Source organism: Scyliorhinus torazame, chromosome 2 (assembly GCF_047496885.1).
Source record: "Scyliorhinus torazame isolate Kashiwa2021f chromosome 2, sScyTor2.1, whole genome shotgun sequence".
Taxonomy (NCBI): domain Eukaryota; kingdom Metazoa; phylum Chordata; class Chondrichthyes; order Carcharhiniformes; family Scyliorhinidae; genus Scyliorhinus; species Scyliorhinus torazame.
The window spans coordinates 70,853,785-70,879,551 of NC_092708.1; the positions used below are offsets into that span (position 1 = coordinate 70,853,785).

General features: G+C 45.9%; 1 protein-coding gene across 4 annotated transcripts in view; it reads right to left on the bottom strand.

Moving 5' to 3' along the window:
- The window catches only part of rab3gap1 (RAB3 GTPase activating protein subunit 1), a 122,563-nt gene that overhangs the window by 78,520 nt on the left and 18,276 nt on the right, over positions 1-25,767 (bottom strand). For all 4 annotated transcript variants that reach the window (XM_072472599.1, XM_072472606.1, XM_072472616.1 and 1 more), the window contains exons 7-9: positions 25,185-25,350; positions 15,170-15,269; positions 4,761-4,842 (exon numbers count right to left, since the gene is read on the bottom strand). In XM_072472599.1, the coding sequence (XP_072328700.1) occupies positions 4,761-4,842; positions 15,170-15,269; positions 25,185-25,350 (348 nt within the window). The remainder of the gene's footprint in view (positions 1-4,760; positions 4,843-15,169; positions 15,270-25,184; positions 25,351-25,767) is intronic.

Consider the following 25,767-nt stretch of genomic DNA (forward strand, 5'->3'; position numbering starts at 1 on the left):
AAGTTACATGTTGTACAGCGGTTAATCTTATTTGCCCACCCAATATTGACTGAACAAAGATTTCTAGCACTGGAGTCACAAGAGATATTAACCTACTTAAATAACATTGAAACAATTTAACTTTTTCAAAATTAATAATTTTATCTAAATGAAACTTAGCAGTTAGCCACCTGATCTGGCCAAGTACTGTACCAAGTGGCAGAGAGGAGGGTGAACAGCAGAGCAAAACATGGGCCACTCAGAGGCTGATTACCGTCAATTACATTTAAATAATTTTAAAAGCCAAAAGTTTTCCAAAATATAAGAACTTTTCTAAATATTTTTAATATTTATTGCATTAAGACATTTTAAAAATAATTTTGAGATATCTCAGGCGGAATTCTCCGTTTCTGAGACTAAGTGCTGACTCTGACGCAGAATCCCTGGACTTTTACGACTGCAAAACTGGATCGATTCAGCAACTGTGGAGGAGCTAGCACCTGCGCCACGTGGAACACAATCGATTCCAATGAAAAACTGTGCGGGATTTGCAGGGTCCGTGAATGACACTTGGGAGGCTGACAAGCTGCAGCCGCATATATACATTGCAATCTCCGCACAACAATACCCACATGCATTCATCCCAGCCAACAGATGGCACTGGTTGTGCTGGAGTGCGCCCATACAGCTGATGGGTCAACTGGGGCCAGAGGAGTGCGGGTCCTATAGACCCATTTCATTATTGAACGTGGACGCCAAATTGTTGGCAAAGGTACTGGCATCGAGGATAGAGGACTGTGTCCCGGGGGTGGTGCACGAAGACCAGACAGGGTTCGTAAAAGGGAGACAACTGAATGTTAACGTGCGACGACTATTAGGGGTGATAATGATGCCCCCAGTGGAGGGGGAGGCAGAGATAGTGGCGGCAATGGACGCAGAGAAGGCATTTGATAGGGTGGAGTGGGAGTATTTATGGGAAGTGTTAAGGAGGTTTGGGTTTGGGAACGGGTTTATTAGCTGGGTTAGACTTCTTTATGGGGCTCCAACGGCAAGCGTAGTTACAGGTCGACATAGATCGGAGTATTTCCGACTATATAGGGGAACAAGACAGGGATGCCCGCTGTCTCCATTGTTGTTCTCGTTGGCAATTGAACCTCTGGCCATGGCGTTGAGAGACTCCAGGAAATGGAGAGGGGTGATTAGAGGGGGAGAACACCGAGTCTCGTTATACGCGGATGACCTATTGTTATACGTGTCCGACCCAGCGGGGGGGGGGATGATAGAGGTTATGCGAATTTTGAGGGGGTTCGGGGATTTCTCGGGGTATAGGCTAAACATGGGGAAGAGTGAATTATTTGTGATACATCCAGGGGACCAGAGTAGAGAGATAGAAGGCTTGCCTCTAAGGAAAGTGGAAAGAAACTTCCGATACCTGGGGATTCAGATCGCTAGGAGCTGGGGAACCTTGCACAGACTTAATCTGACACGGTTGGTAGAACAAATGGAGGAGGACTTCAAGAGGTGGGACATGCAGCCTCTATCGCTGGCGGGCAGGGTGCAAGCAATTAAGATGATGGTCCTCCCGAGGTTCTTATTTGTATTTCAATGTCTCCCTATACTAATCACCAAGACCTTTTTTAATAAAATAGACAGGAGCATCACGAGCTTCGTGTGGGCAGGGAAAGTTCAGAGAGTAAGGAGGGGGTTCCTTCAGCGTAGTAGGGACAGAGGAGGATTGGCACTACCGAACTTGGGCGATTACTATTGGGCCGCCAATGTGGCAATGATACGTAAATGGATGATGGAGGGTGAGGGAGCGGCGTGGAAAAGACTGGAGAGAAAGTCCTGTAAAGGGACGAGTTTAGAGGCGCTGGTGACGGCGCCGTTACCGATCTAACCTAAAAGGTTTCCCACGAACCCGGTGGTGGCGGCAACATTGAATATCTGGGGACAGTGGAGGCGACAGAGAGGGGTGCGGGGAGCCCTGGTGGGGTCCCCAATCAGGAACAACCATAGGTTCGCCCCAGGAAGAATGGATGGAGGATTTCAGAGCTGGTACCAGTTGGGAATTAGGAGGGTGGGAGATTTATTTATAGATGGGACTTTTGCGAGCTTGGGAGCATTGGAGGAAAAGTATAAGTTGCCCCGGGGAAATTTCTTGAGATATATGCAGGTGAGGGCGTTTACTAGACAACAGGTGAGGGAATTTCCGTTGCTCCCGACACAGGGGATACAGGACAGGGTGCTTTCAGGGGTGTGGGTCGGAGAGGGCAAGGTGTCAGAGATTTACCGAGAGATGAGGGAAGAGGGGGAGGAGTCGGTGGGCGAACTAAAAGGAAAGTGGGAAGAAGAACTAGGGGAGGAGATAGAGGAGGGTATGTGGGCTGATGCCCTAAGCAGGGTAAATTCCTCTTCCTCATGCGCCAGGCTTAGCCTGATTCAATTTAAGGTGCTACATAGAGCACACATAACGGGAGCAAGATTGAGCAGGTTCTTTGGAGTGGAGGACAAATGTGGGAGGTGTGGCGGGAGCCCGGCAAACCACGCACATATGTTTTGGGCGTGCCCGGCACTGGAAGGGTATTGGAAGGGAGTGACGGGAGTGATTTCGCGGGTGGTGAAGGCCCGGGTCAAACCAGTCTAGGGGTTAGCTCTATTTGGAGTTGCGGAAGAGCCGGGAGTGCAGGAGGCGAAAGAGGCCGACGTTGTGGCCTTTGCGTCCCTAGTAGCCCGGCGCAGGATCCTACTCATGTGGAAAGAGGCGAAACCCCCCGGACTGGAGGCCTGGGTAAATGATATGGCGGGGTTCATTAAACTGGAGCATATAAAGTTTGCCCTGAGAGGATCGGCTCAAGGGTTCACCAGGCGGTGGCAGCCATTTCTCGACTACCTAGGGGAACGTTAGAGGGAAGACAGATGACCAGCAGCAGCAACCCAGGGGGAAGTGGGGGGGGGGGGGGTTAAGTTTAGTTTAGGTCAAAGATAAAGGGGTTTTGTTACTTGTGTATTGTTAAAAATTTCTGTATTGTTATTGATGCGTTTGCTTTGTAAGAGGGGAAAAATTGTTGTTTGGGAAAAAAAATTCAATAAAACTGGGGCCAGAGGGTAGCCTGGGGGGGACGGGGGGGGGGGGGGGGGGGGGGGGGACATGACCTATACGACCTGTGGTCCAAAGTTTACAGTGGGCTATCAGCTCCCCGGCCAATGACACAACTGTCAGAAAATTATGGCGATGTTGGACACTTTCCATACCAGCCCTCTCTCTCCCTCGGTAGCCACAATGCCAGTCTCACGATTTTGAAAAGCACAAATGAACAACGACATTAGGAACTCAGCACATCGGAGGCGGAGCACCGCAGAGGCCCCGGAGAATACCGGGTCAGGCCTGCTAATGATATGCAAACCGTGTCAACTGTACGTGCATTCCGGACCACATTGACGCCGCTGTCAATGTGATGGAGAATAGCGATTTGGTGTGAAATCGACGTCCGCTGCGATTTTATTCTCTGCCCAATCGCGTTTCGCGATTTTGGTGTCCGCCAACGGAGAATCCCGCCCCTTATTCTTGAGCCAAAATAAAACCTATATCTTCGTATCAAATTTAGTTTGCAACTTGCAGAAGCATGCCTTTTGAAGGTTGCAAAATTCTAAGTGCACAGATAATTCACTTAAAATTAGTACAGTATACAATGTGTCAGGGATTCCCAATGATTTAAATTGAGGTGCAACCTTTGTTAAAATCAGGACATGAAAACTCCTCTAACCTGTGTTTGCTTTTCCCAGTATAGACGAGACAACATTGTGAGCAGTGAATGCAGTAGACTAAATTGAAAGAAGTACACATAGATTGTGGCTTCACCAGGAAGGAGCATTTGGGGTCTTGGAAGGCAAGGAGAGAAGAGATAAAAAGGGCAGGTGTCACATCTGCTGGTTTTGCATGGAAACTTGCTGTGGGAAGGGGGCGGTTGTTGGGGGTGATTGAGGAGTAAACCTATTAAGGAGAGAACAGTCCCTTTGGAATGCTGAAATGGGAGGAGCGAAGAAGATGTATTTAATGGTGATATCACACTGGAGATGGTGGAAAATGAAGCGACAGTGCTAACCACTGTGCTAACGTGCAGCTGGGAGTGTGGGGGTGGGATCCTCGGTTGAGGGAAAAAAGATGACATCTCAGAAATACTGGTGTGGAAGGTTGCATCATCAGAACTGATATGTCAAAAGATGGAGGAACTAAGAGAATGGTCTGGAGTCCTGACAGGGTGTGAGGAAGTGCGTCAAGGTAGCTGTGGGAGCCAGAGAGCTTATGATGAATATTTGTTCATAGCCTATGGCCAGAAATGGAGACAGGAAAGCCAAGGATTTGGGGGATTGCAGTTGGTCGAAGGGATGTGGATATTTGTGCAGGACCTGTAAAAAAAACTCAATAAAAGAAGAACCAATCCCTCCGCTATGTAGTGCTCTCTTGCAGATTTGTAATGCTACTTCCATTCATAGAAGAAAGATTGAACACCGTTGCAAGCTGGGCACAGGCACTAAGGTTTAGAGTTACATTTTATGTTTCAGTATATTGCTTGTAATTGGTAGTATGATTCATATTTAAGTGGGAGAACTTTCTGTTCAACTGATAACAGGTGAGCAAACAAGATTAACCATCCAGAACAACAGGTAGCTTTATAACTGAAAAGGACTTCTACTTATTTCAAGATCAGGGAAATGAAATTAAACGCATGCATAGCCTTATTTTCTGTTATTACTTGCAACAAGAAATCTTTCAGCCTCACCTAATAGGGTCTTCACATGCTCCAAATGGTAATTTTCCAAATTCTAGACCACCCACTTCTCCTCCAACCAATGCATCAAAATCTACATAAGAAGGCAAATTCTGTGAGGCACTTTGCACCATAAAATGTTAGAAATGTTTCATCGAAATCTTAAGTAGCTGAAAAGCATGTATAAATTAACTTTCAATTCCTGAACTATACAGGTCATTAAATAAAACACAGGACAATTGCTTTTGTAGGGAGTGTGAACATAAAACATTTCCTGTTGCATCCAAGAGTAATTAGATTTAGCCCAGATATTTCTTGACTGTCTACAGTTTTTATAACATTAGTACTCTGATAATTTATAGAGAGCTTTTCACCAGACATTTCAAATGCTTTAGAGCCAATTAAGTATTTTTAAAATGTAGTCACTGTTGTAATGTAGGAAATGTGGCAGCTAATTTGTACACAAGCTCCCACAAATAGCAATGTAAGGGGGTGGTGGGACTTGGTTTACTGATCACTCTCCCCGTCCCCAACGACCCAGAAGGAAAGTCAGTCCCAAAATACCAACCTTTAAAAAGCCTGCCCCACAGCGACAGCAGCCTGGGGGGATAAGAAGTTCAGGGCGTCTTTCTGCCCTTGGTCGATAGAAAATCGAGAGCTGTCGGCAAGGATGGCCAGCAGCTCTAGCAGTCAGTCCTAGCAGCGCCAGAGCTAAGTTGTGGGTGCTGCCAGGGTGGCCAGATGCGGCCTTGATTTAATATTTAACTGAAAGATGACACCTCCAACAGCACTGCATGAAGTGTGGGTCTTCTGATTTTTATGCTCATGTCCTGGGGTTGGAGCCTGTCATGGTTGGAACCATAGCAGTCAGGCTAATTTAATCTTGGAAGAGGGCCTGCTTCCGTATCCCAGTGGCAGCAAACTCTTCTCAATTAAAGTTGCAGGTCAGAAGGGGCTGAAGCAGGATTCCCAGCTGCTGGTGGGATGTTAATTATGCTCATCAATGAGCCAAATGACAACCATTATTCCAGAGTGGAGGTACGATGACCCCCCCCCAACCACCCCCACCCCCACCCACCTTTGGTCTGGGGTCTCAAGATGATCCCAAGCCTCTGGTAGGTGTATTATGGTCAGCAGCCACTGCTCCTGCTGACACTGGTGGCTTGAGGAGATACTTAACCCTTATTGGTCAGCAGCTGTCGACATATGGGACTTCTGCCACTGGGGATTTCAATCACAGAGAAAACCCGACAGGGGCCACTTCACTGCATGCCATTTGATATTTACTCTTTTTCAGGATATTGAATCCCTAGTAAAATAATTTATAGATTCTGTTTCAATAGATTGTGGCAGAGAATTCCAGATTCTAACCACCTTGTATATAAACTGAAATAAGACCCATTAGAAAATATTATTTTCAGCCTTAAGATCAAAAAATGTAAAATTTATGCATAACCTTAAGGTCTTTTTTTTAAAACCTAGAAGAAAAAAGGGGCGTCATTCTCCGCCGGTGGGAGTCTCCGTTTTGCCGGCGCCCGGGGGTTTCTCGACGGCGTGGGGCTGCCCCACAATGGGAAACCCCATTGACCGGCCGGTGTAACAGAGCATCCCGCCAGCGGGTCGGGGCAGAAATGTGGCGGGGCGGGATGGAGAATTTCGTTCATGGTCTCTTGTTACCGATGCAATCAATTCCAATACTGTGAAAGCGGGATAGCAACACATTTCCAATCCAGTCAATTCAACACTAAGGAGTTCAAGAGAGATAGCAGCCATTTGTGATGCAGCTATTACTGATGAAATTAAATTCTAATACTATGTTTAATTGTGAGGGTGAACAGCTGTAACTAAGGCAACAAATTCAAATTGTGCATTGAGAAGAGGTAGCAACACAAGGTGCTGTAAGTTGTTAGATATTCGGGGTTGTTGTTGTGTGGTCACTTTAAGAATCTAGTCACGTGTGTAGTTTGTGACGGAATTTAAAAAAATAATCTTCAGTAGTGTCACAAGTAGCCTTACATTAACACTGCAATTAAGTTACTGTGAAAATCCCCTAGTCACCACACTACGGCGTCTGTTCGGGTACACCGAGGGAGAATACAGAATGCCTATTTCACCTAACAGCACATCTTTCGGAACTTGCAGGAGGAAACCGGAGCACCCAGAGGAAACTCATGCAGACACGGTGAGAATGTGCAGACTCCGCACAGACAATGACCCAAGCCAGGAATCAAAACCGTTTCCCTGGCACTGTGTAGCAGCAGTGCTAACCACTGTGCTACCTTGCCGCCCCATTGACTGCTTTGCGGGCTTTGCCTCAGTCTGGATCACGCCTTTGTCCAACTATTCGATAAAACTGTGTTGTTATTTGCATTCAATCCCACAAGCTACAATTTCAGTATTTTATCCTCTGAGTGCAGAACATAACAGGTTAAAAAGAATAATGGAGACGAGGAATGGATAAAAATTATTTTCAGGGAAGAAAAGAAAGTCAAAGCTTTTGACGATGAGGCAGAATCAACAGCTGGTCAGCTGATCATAGCTTTCATTGGGCCAGTAAGGTTGTGGGGCCTTATATTTAAATGTTTAAAAAGGTCCATACCTAAAATTAAAACCCACACCCAAGGAGTTCAGGCTGTAGAGGTCAACACGTGCGCAGTTAGATTCAGGCACAGAGGTAAAGTGAAACAGCGACATTTTTTGCATCACATTAAATCCAAGACAAGCTGTTATAATTGGCTTATATTACAATATAAACTAGACCAGGGTATATCAAACTTAGGGTCACGATTTCTTGAGGTATCATTTTAATTTCTGGGACTTGTGGGAGGAAACTGGAGCACCCGGAGGAAAAGTCAGAAGCATTGGTACATTTCACCCTGAAGTTACCACCACAACTTGCTTGTAATGCCTCGCAGTATGGAGTTGGGGTGGTGGTGCCGGCACACATACTATCTTCAGGGGAAGAAAGACCAATAGCTTTTGTGTCATGTCTCTTAACCAGTGCTGAATCAAATTACACCCAGTTGGAGAAGGAGGTACTGAGTATTCTTTTTGGTGTGCAAAACTTTAACCAAAATCTCTGTCATTTCACATTGCTGACGTACCTCAGGCCCTCAACCATTTTTGGACCACATAAGGGTAGTCCTTCATTGGCAGCAAACAACTTCAACAATGGTATTTAATATTATTTGCACATTCGTACAAGATCAAATATAGTCAGTCAGAAAACCATGCCAGTACTGTTGCATCATCATGTTTGCTTTTGCCTGCTGGTCAGGTACCTCTCAGTAGTGAAAATATCTTTTATTTTCCGCAGATAGAATACGTCCCAGTGACTGCAGCTTAGATCCAACGACAGACCAGAAATGATCCCATGATGGGGAAAGTACTAGAAATTATGTTAAAAGGGAGAAAAGGGGGAACACATCCTAAATCAAAGCCATGTGTTTCCAGAAAACTTGAATTGACAGTACAGGGCATTTGAGGGGAGGGTAATAATTCCTCAAATTATGCGACAAAGAGTATTGGAACAATTACATGAAGGACACATAGGTGCAGTTCAAATGAAGGAATTCGCAAGGAGCTGAATCCGGTGGCCAGGAATCAATGCCCAGATCGAAGGAAAAGCAGGACTGTGCCTGTCATGTGCGTGATGAAAAATGCACCACCGTTATCTCCATTGCATACATGGGAGTGGCCTAAAATGCCTCAGCAACATTACGCATTGACTTTGCAGATCCATAGGAGGGGTACATATTTATGATTGCCATTGATGCACATTCCAAATGGCCTGAGCTGGTCCTAAGGAAGTCAACAACTGCGGAACAAACCATCAAAAAGCCTGATGAGATTTTTACCAGAACAAATCGTGAGTGACAACGGTCTACAATTCACAACTCAGGAGCTTGAGGAACATCTAACAATGAGTGGTATCCAACACATACAATCAGCACCTTACCACTGATGCACGAATGGTTTAGCTGAATGGTTTATCCAGTCTTTGAAGTATGCACTGAATATATCTTGCTCTGCGCGATTTCTCTTTTTTTTTTGTTACGGGGGGGTTATTGTTTGTAAGGGAGACAAATGGTGTTAAAAAACTTTAATAAATATATATATTTTTTTTTAAAGTATGCACTGAAAGCCTCCAAGGGCCAAGGTTCATTAAATCACCGTCTAGACAGTTTCTTGGCGATGTTTTGCAACACCACACACGCAACTACTCAAGAATCCCCGAGTTTTACTACTACTGAAGAAGAAGCTGAGAACTACATTGGATCTACTTTTACGGTAGGAGACTTCCGAGATAGTAGAACGTAATAAAGCAGTCGCAAATCTTAAGAGAAGGTAATTCCAAAAGACGCCTATTTCGAAAAGAAGAGCACATTTTGGCACACAGCTACAGCGAGAGGTGGGTTCCTGCAACTGTATTCGCTCAAACTGGTCCTGTCTCCAGTACAGTACAAACTGAAGATGAGCTAGTGTGGAGGCGACACACAGATCATTTGTTAGCTACACGTGTATGCCAAAACTATTTCAGAATGAACCACCAGATCGTGTGACGGTGACTTCTTGTCAATCAGCAGAAACCAAGATTGCCGAAAAACACCTTGCTGCTGTAAAAGTCTTCCTTCTGTAAGAGACTATAATGCTTTCCAGGGTAGAGACATCCTCTGAAGATCCGGAGAGTACCTCTATGTCAAAAACAACCAAATCCCTGAAGTGCGCAGGCAACCAGTGCGGAATAGACACCCACCAGATTGTCTTTCCTATTTACTATATTATCACGGTGTAATGATTCATTGCCTGCCTTTGTATATATGTTTTAATGACTCTGTAAAAGTGCATGGTTACTTGTTGTTATAGACCTTAGAAGAGGGAGGGATGTTATATATTTGGAGTTGTTGTTGTCTTGTTGCATGGTTAGTTTAAGAATCTAGTCAGGTGTATAGTTCACATCATTGGCTGCTTCGCAGACTTTCCCTCAGTCTAGATCAAACCTTTGTGCAGTTAACAGCTATTCAATAAACCTGCATTTTTATTTGCATTCAACCCCATGTGCTACAACTTCACGTTCGTTTGTCCTGAGAGGACAGAATATAACATAAATGGCAGACATTCAAATCTATTTCTATGATCCACAATATATTTTATGCTCCCAAATTTAAACATGGAGCCTGATCTGTAGTGCCTATTTATAGTATGAACATAGTGCTGTAAAAATCATTGCTGCAACATACCATTTGCTGAACAATATAGCTATTTGGTAAAATTAAATGTACTAACTTAAGACTAATTATCTAAATTAGAATGTTTCATGTTTATTAAAAGCTTGAACTCAATCAATTGAAATTTTAAAGATCCAATTGAAGTCCATCATTAAGTTATTGGATTGAAAGCATTTTTGAATCCAAGCCAGTGAGTTTCTCCAGAGTTACAGGCCATCCAAAATGTTTCATGTAAAGACACTCAGAAAATCTAATGAAAACTTCAACTATTATTTCAGTGTGCTTAAAATTCAACTGCTCATACCATTAAAATTAATTCTGCTTCCTTAGGTTTGCATAAGTTGCAAGTACTGCTCGTGATTCACTTTTACTATGCAATAAAAAGCTTGTATTTTCTACCTTCTTTTGACTTCCTCCTTAATGTATCATAACCCAACGGAAAGACTAATTGAGCAACGTGCTCATTGGCATTTTCTTGGTTTACGTGAATAAGAGCAAATCATTTACTAAAAATAAAATTCAGCTCTGTGAACTACTGTATTACTCGCTGGGTGAAAAGCAAAAATTCAATGGTTTGGCACTGCATCGCTCGTCTCAGACTCAACACCTACGATAAATGTGTGCTGTCAGTTCAAGGTTTCTCAATCATCCAATTGGGGCTTCTTCATTTGACGGCCCCTTCAGATTTGGAGTACCTACCTCTCCGGAACCTTGGAGCTCCAGCCCTCCCTCCACCTACAATGCCATGATTGCCCCCCCCCCCTCCCAATTCCTCAGGGTTTCCCCAACAATCCCACCCTCGGGGGCTCCGAGACTTACCTTGAGAACAATCCCGAGACTTAGTTCCAGGCAGAGTGCTTCAGTACCTCTTCTGGCCACTGCAGCACTGTGCCTGGAGGGGTTGAAGAGCTGCCGGCTAATCAAATTGGCTGACAGTGCTCAAAGGCATGACTTCCTTCCAAGGGTGGACAGAAGTTCTACCCACTACCAATCAATGCTCAACTGAGCATTACATTTTTAAAAAAATTTAGAGTACCCAATTAGGTTTTTCCAATTAAGAGGCAATTTAGTGCGGCCAATCCACCTAGCCTGCACATCTTTGGGTTGTGGGGGCGAAACCCACGCAAACACGGGGAGAATGTGCAAACTCCACACGGACAGTGAGCCAGAGCCGGGATCGAACCTCGGACCTCAGCGCCGTGAGGCAGCAATGCAAACCACTGCACCATCGTGCTGCCCTGAACTGAGCATTAAATGGCAGTGGACTTCTGAGAGTCATCAGGAGCATGTTACATGCAGACTCACCATTCTAAAAAATCTACACACTGGCAGCGCTGCGGCACAGTGGTTAGCACTGCTGCCTCACAGCGCCAGGGACCCGGATTCAATTCCAACCTCGGGTGACTGTATGGTGTTTGCACGTTCTCCCCGTATTTGCGTGGGTTTCCTTCAGGTGCTCTGGTTTTCTTTCCCTTAGGTTCCAAAAGGTTAGGTAGAGTATTGGGTTATAGGGATAGCGTGGGGGCGTGGTCCAAGGCACGGTGCTCTTTCTAAGAGTCAGTCCAGACCTGATGGGCTGAATAGCCTCCTTCTGCACTCTAGTGATTCTATTTTTTTTTATTTTAAAAAAATATATATTTATTAAAGTTTTTAAACACAGTTTTTCTCCCTTACAAACAATAACCCCCCCCCACCCCCGGTAACAAAAAAAAAGAAACGCGAAATCGCGCGGAGCAAGATATATACATGGCAAAATAGTATATTTACATAGCTTTGTACACTGGCTCTCTCCCGCACGTGCCAGTTTCCCCGACTCTTAATGTTATCGCTTGCTCATCCACCCCCCCAGGCAGCTCCCCCCCCCCGGACGTGTCTCCTTCCCCCCCCCCCCAGACGTGTCTCCTCCCCCCCCCCCCCCCCCCGGTCGCCGCTGCTGCTGACCGACCTTCCTCTAACGCTCCACGAGATAGTCTAGGAACGGTTGCCACCTCCTGTAGAACCCCTGCGCAGACCCTCTCAAGGTGAACGTAATCCTCTCCAACTTTATGAACCCAGCCATATTGTTTATCCAGGCCTCCACGCTGGGGGGCTTTGCCTCCTTCCACATTAGCAAGATCCTTCGCCGGGCTACTAGGGACGCAAAGGCCAGAATAACGGCCTCTTTCGCCTCCTGCACTCCCAGTTCGTCCACTACTCCGAATATTGCTAGCCCCCAGCTTGGCTTGACCCGGACTTTCACCACCTGAGATATTGCTCCCGCCACTCCTCTCCAGAACCCCTCCAGTGTCGGGCATGACCAAAACATATGGACATGGTTCGCCGGGCTCCCTGAGCACCTTCCACATCTGTCCTCTACCCCAAAGAACCTGCTCAACCTCGCCCCCGTCAAGTGAGCTCTGTGAACCACCTTAAATTGTATCAGGCTGAGCCTGGCACACGAGGAGGAGGAATTAACCCTACCCAGGGCATCAGCCCACAGACCTTCCTCGATCTCCTCCCCAGCTCCTCCTCCCATTTACCCTTCAACGCGTCTACCAACGCTTCCCCCTCTTCTTTCATCTCCTAGTGTATTGCCGACACCTTGCCCTCCCCGACCCATACACCCGAGATCACCCGGTCTTGAATTTCTTGTGCCGGGAGCAACGGGAATTCCCTCACCTGTCTCCTCACAAAAGCCCTCACCTGCATATATCTAAAGGCATTTCCCGGGGGTAACTCAAACTTCTCCTCCAGTGCCCCTAAGCTCGCAAACGTCCCGTCGATGAACAGGTCCCCCATTCTTCCAATCCCCGCCCGATGCCAGCTCTGGAACCCCCCGTCCATCTTCCCCCGGGAGAAACCGGTGGTTACCCCTGATCGGGGACCATACCGATGCTCCCATTGCGCCCCGGTGCCATCTCCACTGGCCCCAGATCCTTAACGTTGCCGCCACCACCGGGCTCGTGGTATACTTTGTCGGCGAGAGCGGCAGCGGTGCCGTCACCAACACCCCCAGGCTCGTTCCTTTGCAGGACGCCATCTCCATCCTCTTCCATGCCGCCCCCTCTTCCTCCATAACACACTTGCGGATCATCGCACATTTGCTGCCCAGTACTAGCTCCCTAGATTTGGTAGCGCCAACCCTCCTCGGTCCCTACTGCGTTCCAGGAACCCTCTCCTTACCCTCGGGGTCTTATTCGCCCACACAAACCCCATAATACTCCTACCTACTCTCTTAAAAAAGGCCTTGGTGATCACGATGGGGAGGCACAGAAACACAAACAAAAACCTCGGGAGGACCACCATTTTGACCGACTGCACTCTACCCGCCAGCGAGAGCGGTAATATGTCCCATCTTTTGAAGTCCCCCTCCATTTTCTCCACCAATCTCGTCAGGTTCAGTTTATGTAGGGCCCCCCCAACTCCTGGTCAGGTTCAGTTTATGTAGGGCCCCCCAACTCCTGGCTATCTGGATCCCCAGGTACCGAAAGCTCCCCTCCGCCCTCCTCAGCGGTAGGTCTCCTATCCCTCTTTCCTGGTCCCTTGCCTGTAATACGAAGAGCTCACTCTTCCCTACATTGAGCTTATAGCCCGAAAACTCCCCAAACTCCCTCAGAGTCTGTATGACCTCCACCATCCCCCTCCATTGGGTCCGCCACGTACAGCAACAGGTCATCCGCATATAGCGACACCCGATGCTCTTCTCCCCCTCGGACCACCCCCCTCCATTTATTAGACTCCCTCAATGACACGGCCAATGGTTCGATCGCCAATGCGAACAACAGGGGGGACAGGGGGCACCCCTGCCTCGTCCCTCGGTACAGTCGAAAGTACTCCGACCTCCGCCGGTTCGTCACTACACTTGCCACCGGGGCTCTGTAAAGGAGCTTAACCCAACTAATAAACTCTCCCCCGAACCCAAACCTACGCAGCGCCTCCCAGAGGTACTCCCACTCTACTCGGTCAAAGGCCTTCTCCGCGTCCATAGCTGCCACTATCTCCGCCTCTCCCTCCTCCGATGGCATCATCATCACGTTTAAAAGCCGCCGCACCTAGTGATTCTATTAAGCAGTCCACGATCACATACAGCAAGACTTGGACAACATTCAGGCTTGGGTTGATAAGCGACAAGTAACATTTGTGCCGTAAATGTGCCAGGCAAAGCTCACGCCAACAAGAGAGAATCTCACTACGCCCCCCAGACATTCAATGAAATTACTATAATTGAATCTCCCACTATCACCATTCCTGGGGGTTTCCATTGACCGGAAACTGAACTGGGCCAGCCATATAAATACTGTGGCTCAAGAGCAGGTCTGAGGCTTGGAATTCTGCAGCACGTAACTCATCTCCTGACTCCCCAAAGCCTGTTCATCATCTTCAAGGCACATGTCAGGATCATAATGCAATCCTCTCCACTTGTCTGGATGAATGGAGCTTCCATGACACTCAAGAAGCTCAATTCCACCCAGGACAAATTAGCCCACATGATCCGACACCCCATCCGCCACGTTAAATATTTAGTCTCTCCAACCACCGGCGCACAGTGGCAGTGTGTACCATATACAAAATGGACTGCAGCACTCCTTAGGTAGCATTATCCAAATCCACGATGCTTACCATCTAAAAGGACAAGGAGACAAGCCATCTGAAAGGACAAGCCCCATCTGGGGCTGGTTTAGCACAGTGGGCTAAACAGCTGGCTTGTAATGCAGACCAAGGTCAGCAGCGCGGGTTCAATTCCTGTCCCGGCCTCCCCGAACAGGCACCGAAATGTGGCGACTAGGGGCTTTTCACAGTAACTTCATTGACGCCTACTTGTGACAATTAACAATTATTATTATTATTACTTGGAACTATATTGCTGCTCCTTCATGGTCACTGGATCAAAATCCTAGAACTCCCTTCTTAACAGCACAATGGGTGTAGATGTACCAGATGGAAAGCAGTGCTTCAAGTAGATGGTTGACGACCACCTACTTGAGGGCAATGTGGGTTGGGAAACAAATGCTGGCCTTGCCAACAAAACCCACATCCCATGAAATAATTTTGTAAATAGGTTATTAAAAAAGCTAAATTTGAGCATGTACCAAGTACCTAAACTAGGAACTATGGCTCGCAATTTGAATATTTGTGGTGCTCAATGACAACCTTTAAATTACTCAACTTAAAGTTGCAGTCTTATAACATTAAATACAATTTAGTATGTCCTACCTGGAGGTTGTTGGGGCCATGAGTACTGTTGCCAATCTTGAAGGACATATGTAAACCGAATAGCTACACTTATCGGGGGCAAAGGTGTCAAAGGGCATCCCTGGAAAAGAAAAAGATACCTCCAATAGGGCTAAGTAAACAGATTATTTTGAGTTAAAATCATTAGCGATTTTATTTCACATAAAAATCACTGGTTAAGAAAAGATTTGAAAAGGATGTAAAATAAAGTGGACGCAGTATGTCAATTACATAAAACAAGGATTCTCAACCTCTGCCGCTGAGACACCTTATATTATAAAAAGTCCACAATTCGCCTTTAACAGAAGTACTCAAAGAACTCAACTAAACACATATTACTTTCTTAAAATCTTAATGCGAAACTTAATGTTGGTGTCGGGTACCAGACTGAGGCTTGGATGAGGGGTAAGGGTGCCAGATCAATGCTTGGGTAACAGGTGTATCACAGTGTTGCAGATGCACACTTTCTTGCACCTGAGTAAGTGACAAAGTTCAGTTACTCGCTGTTGGTTGAATCAAATATTCATGGTGCTCAAGTTAGAGTGTTGAGAGTTGGATGAGTGAATGAGTTAGGTGGAGTGGATCTGTTCATAGACGGAAGCTTTCCAAGTTTGAAGGCGCTAGAGGACAAATTTAATCTGCCGCCAGGAAACGCCTTTAAATATCTGCAAGTACGAGCCTTCCTGAAAAAACAGGTAGTGGCCTTTCCGACGCTGCCGCCACTGAGGATGCAGGACAGGGTGGTCGCCGGCACCTAGGTGGGGGAGGGGGAAGGTGTTGGATATCTACCAGGAACTATAGGAGGTGGAGGAAACCCCGGTGGAGGAGCTCAAGGGGAAGTGGGAGGAGGAGCTAGGTGAGGAGTTGGAAGCGGGTCAGTGGGCAGAGGTCCTGGGCAGGGTTAATTCCTCCTCATCATGTGCCAGGCTCAGTCTAATTCAATTTAAGGTGGAAGCTAAGGCACTGGGCACACATGACGTCAGCGAGAATGAGCAAGTTTTTTGGGGTAGAAGACAGCTGTATGAGGTGCAAGGGCAGCCCTGCAAACCATGTCCACAAGTTTTGGGCATGCCCGGAGCTTAGAGAGCTCTGGCAAGGGTTCACGAGGGCAATGTCCAAAGTGCTTAACACACGGGTGGTGCCGAGTCCAGAGATAGCGATCTTTGGAGTGTCAGAAGACCCGGGAGTTCAGGGGGCGAAAGAGGCCAACGTCTTGGCCTTTGCCTCCTAGTAGCCCAGAGACGGATTTTATTAATGTGGAGGGAACAAAGCCCCCGAGTGTAGAGACTTGGGTTAACGACATGGCTGGGTTTCTCAGCCTCGAGAAAATAAAGTTTGCCTTAAGAGGGTCTATGCTAGGGTTCTCTTGGAGGTGGCAACCGTTCGCCGACTTTCTCGGGGAAAATTAAAATGTCAGCAGCAGCAGCAATCCGTTGGGGGGGGGGGGTTTGAGTGCTTCATTGGGATGGTGTGGGAAGCCTGAGTAGCGTGGGGTAATATCTATTTAATTGTTTAATGTTCACTCGTTTGTTTTGTTATTATTGTTACTGTTTTATTATGAAAAATTCTGCAAAACCTTAATAAAAATACTTTTTTTTTTTAAAAGTTAGGTGGAGGGAGAAAGGAGCTGTGCCGATATTTTTCTAACTTTTTTTACCCTGTAGGAATTAATTCCTACTCTACTCCAGAAGAATAGACTAGCTGTTTGGTGTGTATCTGGTAAGTGGTTAAAGTCTATTCTATTCCTATAGTTTAAAATAGTATACAAATTGGTGGCAAGGTTAAAAAAAGTATACAAAAATGGGAAAATAATTAATTGAATAAAATAATTAAGTCAATAATTAAACACATTACAGATAGCAGAACAGGTATTTTGCTCACTTCAGAACAGATTATGTGTCACGGCTGCAGCATATTGGAGCTCCTGGATGCCCTTGTAATCCAGACAAACACAGAATCATTATGGCACAGAATTATTTTGGCCCATCATGTCTGCACTGGCACTCCAAATGAACATCATGACTTAGTGCTATTTTCCTTCCTTTTCCCCATATCCTTTCGCAATAATCATCTAATGCCTTATTGAATGTCTTGATTGAACCTATATCCACACTTCCAGGCATTCTATATCCAAACCACTCAGTGTAATAAAACATTTTCTCACATCACATTTGCTTCTTTCGCATATCACTTTAAACCTATGCCTCCTCGTTCTTGATCTGATTACACATCTGCAGTATGTTTTTACAACTTGAGGAGCTTCAGTTCAGAGTCACTGAACTGGAAGCTGAGCTGCAGACACTGTAATGCATCACAGAGAGAGCAATTTACCCTGGACACTTTGTACAAGGAGGTGGTCCCACCCCTTAGGATAGGGTCTTCTGATTTGGTCAATGGTCAGGGATAGGAGGGTGTGACTGCAAGACTGCGAGTGAGGCAGGTAAGGGGACCCAGAGGGCAGGAGTGCAAGAGCCTCAGCCTTTACAATTATAGGACAAGTTTGAGGTTCCTTCAGCTTGTTTGGATGAGAGTGGGGCTACAGGGTGGGTGAGCTGGCTTGCCATGGCACTGTGGTAGAGGAAGCCATTTCAGTCAGGGAAGCTAAAAGGAATGTAGTGGTAGAATGGGACAGTATCACAATGATGATTGACACTGTTCTCTGTAGCAAAGAGCGAGTGTCTGGAAGGCTGCGGGTGCCTGCCCGGTTCCGGGATTTGGGATAATTGCTCAGGGCTTGCAGTGAGAGGAGGATGATCCAGTTGTTGGGTCCATATCGGTACCAATGACATACACAGGACAGGGAAAGAGATTCAGCATAGCCAGAGGAATTGGGCACCAAATTAAGCAGAACCTCAAAAGGTTCTCTGGATTATTACCTGAGCACGTACAAATTGGCAGAGGACAAATAAGATTAGAGAAATGAATGCATGGCTCAAAAATTGGTTGAAATGGGTTCTGGCCCGTGGGGAACTGCCACCAGTACTGGGGAAAGTGGGGGCTGTACCATTGGGACAGTCTACACCTGAACAATGCTGGGACCAGTGTTTGAGCGAGCCACATAATTAGGGAAGTGGAGAGGATTTTAAACTAAATAGTGGGGGCAAGGAATCAAATTTGGGAAGATGTGGTAAATCAAATTTGGGAAGATGTGGTAAATCAAAGAGTAAAGACAAGGCACGAGAGAAAGGTATTAATATGGGAAATGATAAACAGACCATGACATGCATACAAATCAAAGAGTAAATCAGCACATAAGGCTAGAAGTTACAATTATAATAATCTTTCTTGTCACAAGCAGGCTTACATTAACACTGCAATGAAGTTACTGTGAAAAGCCCCTAGTCGCCACATTCCGACGCCTGTTCGGGTACACAGAGGGAGAATTCAGAATGTCCAAATTACATAACAAGCACATCTTTCGGGACTTGTGGGAGGAAACCGGAGCACCCGGAGGAAACCCACGCAGCCACGCTGAAAACGTGCAGACTCCGCAGAGATTGTGACCCAAGCCGGGATCAAACCCACGTCCCTGGCGATGTGAAGCAACAGTGTTAACCACTGTGCTAATAGCCGCTAAGAGAATAAACTTCTCCTCATCTGTCTTAAAATGGCGACCCCTTATTTTTAAGCAATGACCCCTAGTTCTAGATTCTCCCAAAAGAGGAAACATCCATTCCATACCACACTGTCAAGACCGCTCGGGATCTTACACTTTTCAATCAAGTTGTCTCTTATTCTTCTCAATTCCAGTGCATACAAACCTATCCTGTCTAACTTTCTTCAAAAGAAAAACCTCCCATTCCAGCTATTAGTCTAGTAAACCTTCTTTTAATTTCTTCCAAAGCATTTAAATCCTTCCTTAAATATGGAGACCAACAGTACACAGTAATCCAGATGTCGTCTCTCCAATGCCCCAAAAGCATAACTTCTCTACTTTGTGTTAAACTCCCCTTGCAATAAACAATAACATTCAATTAACCTTCTTAATTACTTGCTATACCTACATACTAACCCTTTGTGATACATGCACGAGGTCACCCAGATCCCTCTGCAAACTCACCGTTCAGATAATATGCTTTTTATTAACTACAATGCATTCCTCCAAATCTAGCCTCTGCACAACACTTCTCCCTTTCCCCATCATTAAAGTTTGCCTCACCATTCACAAAGGTGGGGGAAGAAACGCAGTCAGCGAGATTGTTAGGCCATAGTGATTTAAACATAGAATCACTGAAAAATACAGTGCAGAAAAGGCCCTTCGGTCCACCGAGTCTGCACTGCCGCATGAAATGTACCTGGTCTGCCAATCCTAATCCCATTTTCCAGCACTTCGCCCATGGTCTCGAATGTTAAGGTGTTCCAAGTGTTCATCCAGGTAATTTTTAAAGGATGTGAGGAAACACGCCTCTACCACCCTCCCAAGCAGTGCGTTCCAAACTGTCACCACCCTCTGAGTAAATATGTTTTTCCTCAAATCCCCCCTGAACCTCCCACCCTTCACCTTGAACTTGTGTCATCTCGTAACCGACCCTTCGACTAAGGGGAACGGCTGTTCCCTATCCACCCTTTCCATGCCCTTCATATTCCTGTACACATCGATCATGTCGCCTCTCAGTCTTCTCTGTTCCAGCGAAAACAACCCAAGCCTATCCCAACCTCTTTTCATAACTAAATTGTCCCATCCCAGGCAACGTCCTGGTGAAACGCCTATGCATCCCCTCCAGTGCAATCACACCTTCCTATAATGTAGTGACCAGAACTGCACACAGTATTCCAGCTGTGGCCTCACCAATGTTCTATATACCTCCAACATGACTTCCTTGCTTTTATAATGTATGCTACGATTGATAAAGGTAAGTGTACCATATGCCTTTTTCATCACACTGTTAACCTGTCGTTCTGCCTTCAGAGATCTATTTACAAACATGCCACGGTCTCTTTGTTCCTCAGGACTTCCCAGTGTCGTGCCATTCATTGCATATTTCCTTGTCAAATTGCTCTTTCCAAAAAGTGTAACACCTCACACTTTTCTGGGTTAAATTCCATCTGCCACTTTTCTGATCATTTGGAAGCTAAGACACCAGATTTGTTTGGAGATTTTGTCATCTGGTACTGGAACAAGTAATCGGAGTGAACAAATCTCTGGCACTCACTTGAATGCAATTAATAATACACTCTTCAGGTGCAGTAATATGAATCACCTAGATAACCATACAGGAATTTTTCTGCATTGACGTACAAATTAGGCCAAAGGACTAGCACTCACTTTTCATGTCCATTGCACACATTTTTAGGCACTAAATCCAGAAATGCCACTTGGCTATTTAGTTTTAAATGCATTGCAATAGGAAGAATCACAAAGCCATGTTAAAGTACAAAAACAATCTAGCAAGATGATACTAGGCATTAAAAAAACTTTAAGTTTTGATGAAAGATTAGAGAATCTGAGGTGCTTCTTTCTAGAAAAGTGACTAAAAGAATTAGAGGTGTTCAAAATGATATGGAATTTTAACTATGGTTATTGTTGTAAATGGGGAAAAGCTAATTCAACTATCAGCAAGTCTCTAATTAAAAGATACATTTAGAATCATACAAAAACAAAAATGCGGCTGTTGACATAAACAACATCCTAACAGGATCAGTAGACGCATAATTCATATAGTCTTTAGAAGGGAAATGGGAAAAAGACAAAAGAAAATGTGGAAAGGTTGGGGCATGGAACCAATCGGATTGTCTTTTCAGAGAACCAGTAAGGACACAATGGGCCAAATAGCCTCCTTCTGTGCTGTGAAATTCTATAATTTTCTGCAATCAATGTTCCTTCTAAAGTGCAGGAAGAAGTCTTACAACACCAGGTTAAAGTCCACCAGGTTTGTTTCAAACACTAGCTTTCGGAGCACTGCTCCTTCCTCAGGTGAATGAAGAGGTATGTTCCAGAAACATTATATATAGACAAATTCAAAGATGCCAAACAATGCTTGGAATGCGAGCATTAGCAGGTGGTTAAATCTTTACAGATCCAGAGATAGGGGTAACCCCAGGTTAAAGAGGTGTGAATTGTCTCAAGCCAGGATTTCGCAAGCCCAGGCCAGATGGTGGGGGATGAATGTAATGCAACATGAATCCCAGGTCCCGGTTGAGGCCGCACTCATGCGCGGAACTTGGCTATAGGTTTCTGCTCGGCGATTCTACGTTGTCGCACGTCCTGAAGGCCGCCTTGCAGAACGCTTACCCGGAGATCAGAGGCTGAATGCTCTTGACTGCTGAAGTGTTCCCCGACTGGAAGGGAACATTCCTGCCTGGTGATTGTCGCGCGATGTCCGTTCATTCGTTGTCGCAGCGTCTGCATGGTCCACGCTTCGGGACAACCTTTCCTTCAGCGTATGAGGTAGACAACGTTGGCCGAATCGCATGAGTATGTACCGTACCTGGTGGGTGGTGTTCTCACGTGTAATGGTGGTATCCATGTCGATGATCTGGCATGTCTTGCAGAGATTGCCATGGCAGGGTTGCGTGGTGTCGTGGTCACTGTTCTGAAGGCTGGGTAGTTTGCTGCAAACAATGGTTTGTTTGAGGTTGCACGGTTGTTTGAAGGCAAGTAGTGCGGGTGTGGGGGTGACCTTGTCAAGATGTTCATCTTCATCGATGACGTGTTGAAGGCTGCGAAGAAGATGTTGTAGTTTCGCCGCTCCAGGAAAGTACTGGATGACAAAGGGTACTCTGTCGGTTGTGTCCCGTGTTTGTCTTCTGAGGAGGTTGGTGCAGTTTCTTGCTGTGGCGCGTTGGAACTGTCGATCGATGAATCGAGCGCCATATCCCGTTCGTACGAGGGTATCTTTTTAATCCAGGTGATTCATATTGTCTGTAGATGTCTGTTACGCTCCTCCTCGTCTGAGCAGATCCTGTGTATATGGAGGGCTTGTCCATAGGGGATGGCTTCTTTAATGTGTTTAGGGTGGAAGCTGGAGAAGTGGAGCATCGTGAGGTTATCGATGGGTTTGCGGTAAAGCGAAGTGCTGAGGTGACCATCCTTGATGGAGATGAGTGTGTCCAAGAATGCAACTGATTTTGGAGAGTAGTCCATGGTGAGTCTGATGGTGGGATGGAACTTATTGATGTCATCGTGTAGTCGTTTCAGTGATTCTTCGCCGTGGGTCCAAAGGAAAAAAAAGTCATCAATGTATCTGGTGTATAACGTCGGTTGAAGGTCCTGTGCGGTCTTGTTCAAACTTATGCATGAAGATGTTGGCATATTGAGGTGCGAATTTGGTCCCCATGGCTGTTCCGTGCATCTGGATGAAGAACTTGTTGTCGAAGGTGAAGACGTTGTGATCCAGAATGAAGCAGATGAGTTGCAGAATTGCGTCTGGAGATTGGCAGTTGGTGGTGTTGAGTACTGAGGCTGTTGCAGCAATGCTGTCGTCATGGGGGATGCTGGTGTAGAGTGCAGAGACGTCCATTATGACGAGGAATGTCCCTGGTTCAACTGGTCCATGGGTGCTGTGTTTCTGTAGGAAGTCCTTCGTGTCGCGACAGAAGCTGGGCGTACCTTGTACGATGGGTTTCAAGATGCCCTCGATGTAGCCAGAGAGGTTCTCACACAGAGTCCCATTGCCTGAAACGATAGGACAGGGAAAGAGATTCCACAGGACGGCCTGGTGTGTTGGCCTTGTGTATTTTCGGGAGGCAGTAGAGATCTCCAATGCGGGGAGTACATGGGATGAAAGCACATAGGGTGTTCTCAAGGTCTGGATCAGTCTGTTGAGTTGGTGGATATGTTCCTTGGTCGGATCTGCGGGTAACTGTCTGTGGTGTTCCTGGTTGTTGAGTTGTCGGTATATTTCTTTGCAGTAGTCCGTTTTGTTCAGTATGATGGTGGCCCCTCCTTTGTCTGCTGGTTTGATGACGATGTTGCGGTTGGTCTTGAGAGCGCGGATGGGGTTGCGTTGTGCTTGGGTAACGTTCGGGGCTGTCTTGTGAATGCGCCGGCGCCAATGAGGACATGCGCAGTGGCGCCTTCTCAAGTGTGCACATGTACAAAGAACAAAGAAATGTACAGCACAGGAACAGGCCCTTCGGCCCTCCAAGCCCGTGCCGACCATGCTGCCCAACTAAACTACAATCTTCTACACTTCCTGGGTCCGTATCCCTCTATTCCCATCCTATTCATGTATTTGTCAAGATGCCCGTTGAATGTCACTATCGTCCCTGCTTTGACCACCTCCTCCGGTAGTGAGTTCCAGGCACCCACTACCCTCTGCGTAAAAAAACGTGCCTCGTACATCTACTCTAAACCTTGCCCCTCTCACCTTAAACCTATGCCCCCTAGTAAATGACCCCTCTACCCTGGGGAAAAGCCTCTGACTATCCACTCTGTCTGTGCCCTTCATAATTTTGTAGACATCTGTCAGGTCGCCCCTCAACCTCCGTCGTTCCAGTGAGAACAAACCGAGTTTATTCAACCGCTCCTCATAGCTAATGCCCTCCATACCAGGCAACATTCTGGTAAATCTCTTCTGCACCTTCTCTAAAGCCTCCACATCCTTCTGGTAGTGTAGCAACCAGAATTGAACACTATACTTCAAGTGTGGCCTAACTAAGGTTCTATACAGCTGCAACATGACTTGCCAATTCTTATACTCAATGCCCCGGCCAATGAAAGCAAGCATGTCGTATGCCTTTTTGACTACCTTCTCCACCTGTGTTGCCCCTTTCAGTGACCTGTGGACCTGTACACCTAGATCTCTCTGACTTTCAATACTCTTGAGGGTTCTACCATTCACTGTATATTCCCTACCTGCATTAGACCTTCCAAAATGCATTACCTCTCATTTGTCCGGATTAAACTCCATCTGTCATCTCTCCGCCCAAGTCTCCAAACAATCTAAATCCTGCTGTATCCTCTGACAGTCCTCATCGCTATCCGCAATTCCACGGACCTTTGTGTCTTCTGCAAACTTACTAATCAGACCAGTTACATTTTCCTCCAAATCATTTATATATACTACAAACAGCAAAGGTCCCAGCACTGATCCCTGCGGAACACCACTGGTCACAGCCCTCCAATTAGAAAAGCATCCTTCCATTGCTACTCTCTGCCTTCTATGACCTAGCCAGTTCTGTATCCACCTTGCCAGCTCACCCCTGATCCCGTGTGACTTCACCTTTTGTACTAGTCTACCATGAGGGACCTTGTCAAAGGCCTTACTGAAGTCCATATAGACAACATCCACTGCCCTACCTGCATCAATCATCTTTGTGACCTCCTCGAAAAACTCTTATCAAGTTAATGAGACACAACCTCCCCTTCACAAAACCATGCTGCCTCTCACTAATGCGTCCATTTGCTTCCATATGGGAGTAGATCCTGTCTCGAAGAATTCTCTCCAGTAATTTCCCTACCACTGAAGTAAGGCTCGCCAGCCTGTAGTTCCCTGGATTATCCTTGCTACCCTTCTTAAACAGAGGAACAACATTGGCTATTCTCCGGTCCTCTGGGACATCACCTGAAGACAGTGAGGATCCAAAGATTTCTGTCAAGGCCTCAGCAATTTCCTCTCCAGCCTCCTTCAGTATTCTGGGGTGATCCCATCAGGCCCTGGGGACTTATCTACCTTAATATTTTTTAAGATGCCCAACACCTCGTCTTTTTGGATCTCAATGTGACCCAGACTATCTACACACCCTTCTCCAGACTCAACATCTACCAATTCCTTCTCTTTGGTGAATACTGATGCAAAGTATTCATTTAGTACCTCACCCATTTCCTCTGGCTCCACACATAGATTCCCTTGCCTATCCTTCAGTGGGCCAACCCTTTCCCTGGCTACCTTAACCTAGAAGGTCCTGCGCAGACTGCCCATATATTGCCCTTTAGATAATGCACGGAAACGAACAAGCCATGCACAGCATAAAGAGGTTAGAGGAAATATTGATTGCAATTAAATCCAGTAAAGTTCAAGATGCCAATTAAAAAGCATTTCTAAAAAGTACTTACAATCTTCGATTTAAATATATCCAGTAGGCCAGATAGATGATTATATTGGTTTGGCACTTTCCGAAGATGAATCATTTCAAAATCTGTCCGAACACCAGGGCCTTCACATGCACCCACGTACATCCTTCTTGACTTTTGTTGGATTTGCACAAACAAGGTCACCTGACTAATTTAAAATACACAAATTCAAGATTTATTAACCTCTACAATGCTCCACAGACAAGTTACATGTAGTCACCACTTTTAAAATAAATCAATATCCCCTCCCCCAAGCCAGTAAATCATTGAAATCAGCAGATGTGGTGAGAACGTCCCCTTTCCTGCCCTCATATTGCGGTTAGAAAGCCCATACAAAATTAATTTTGTTCAATCGGGTGTATCAGGCGTATTAAACGGTGATTTGAATAATAACTACTGCTGAGCAAGAAATTTTGCTCTTTGAAAAATAATGTTATATGTATATACAGTACATTTGTTAAATGTCACCATTAAGATTAATTACTAGATCTTTTAGACTAAGGGGGGGATCTCGCCAGTGGAATCTTCCGGCCCGACCGACGGCGAACCTCTACCGTGGGTTTCC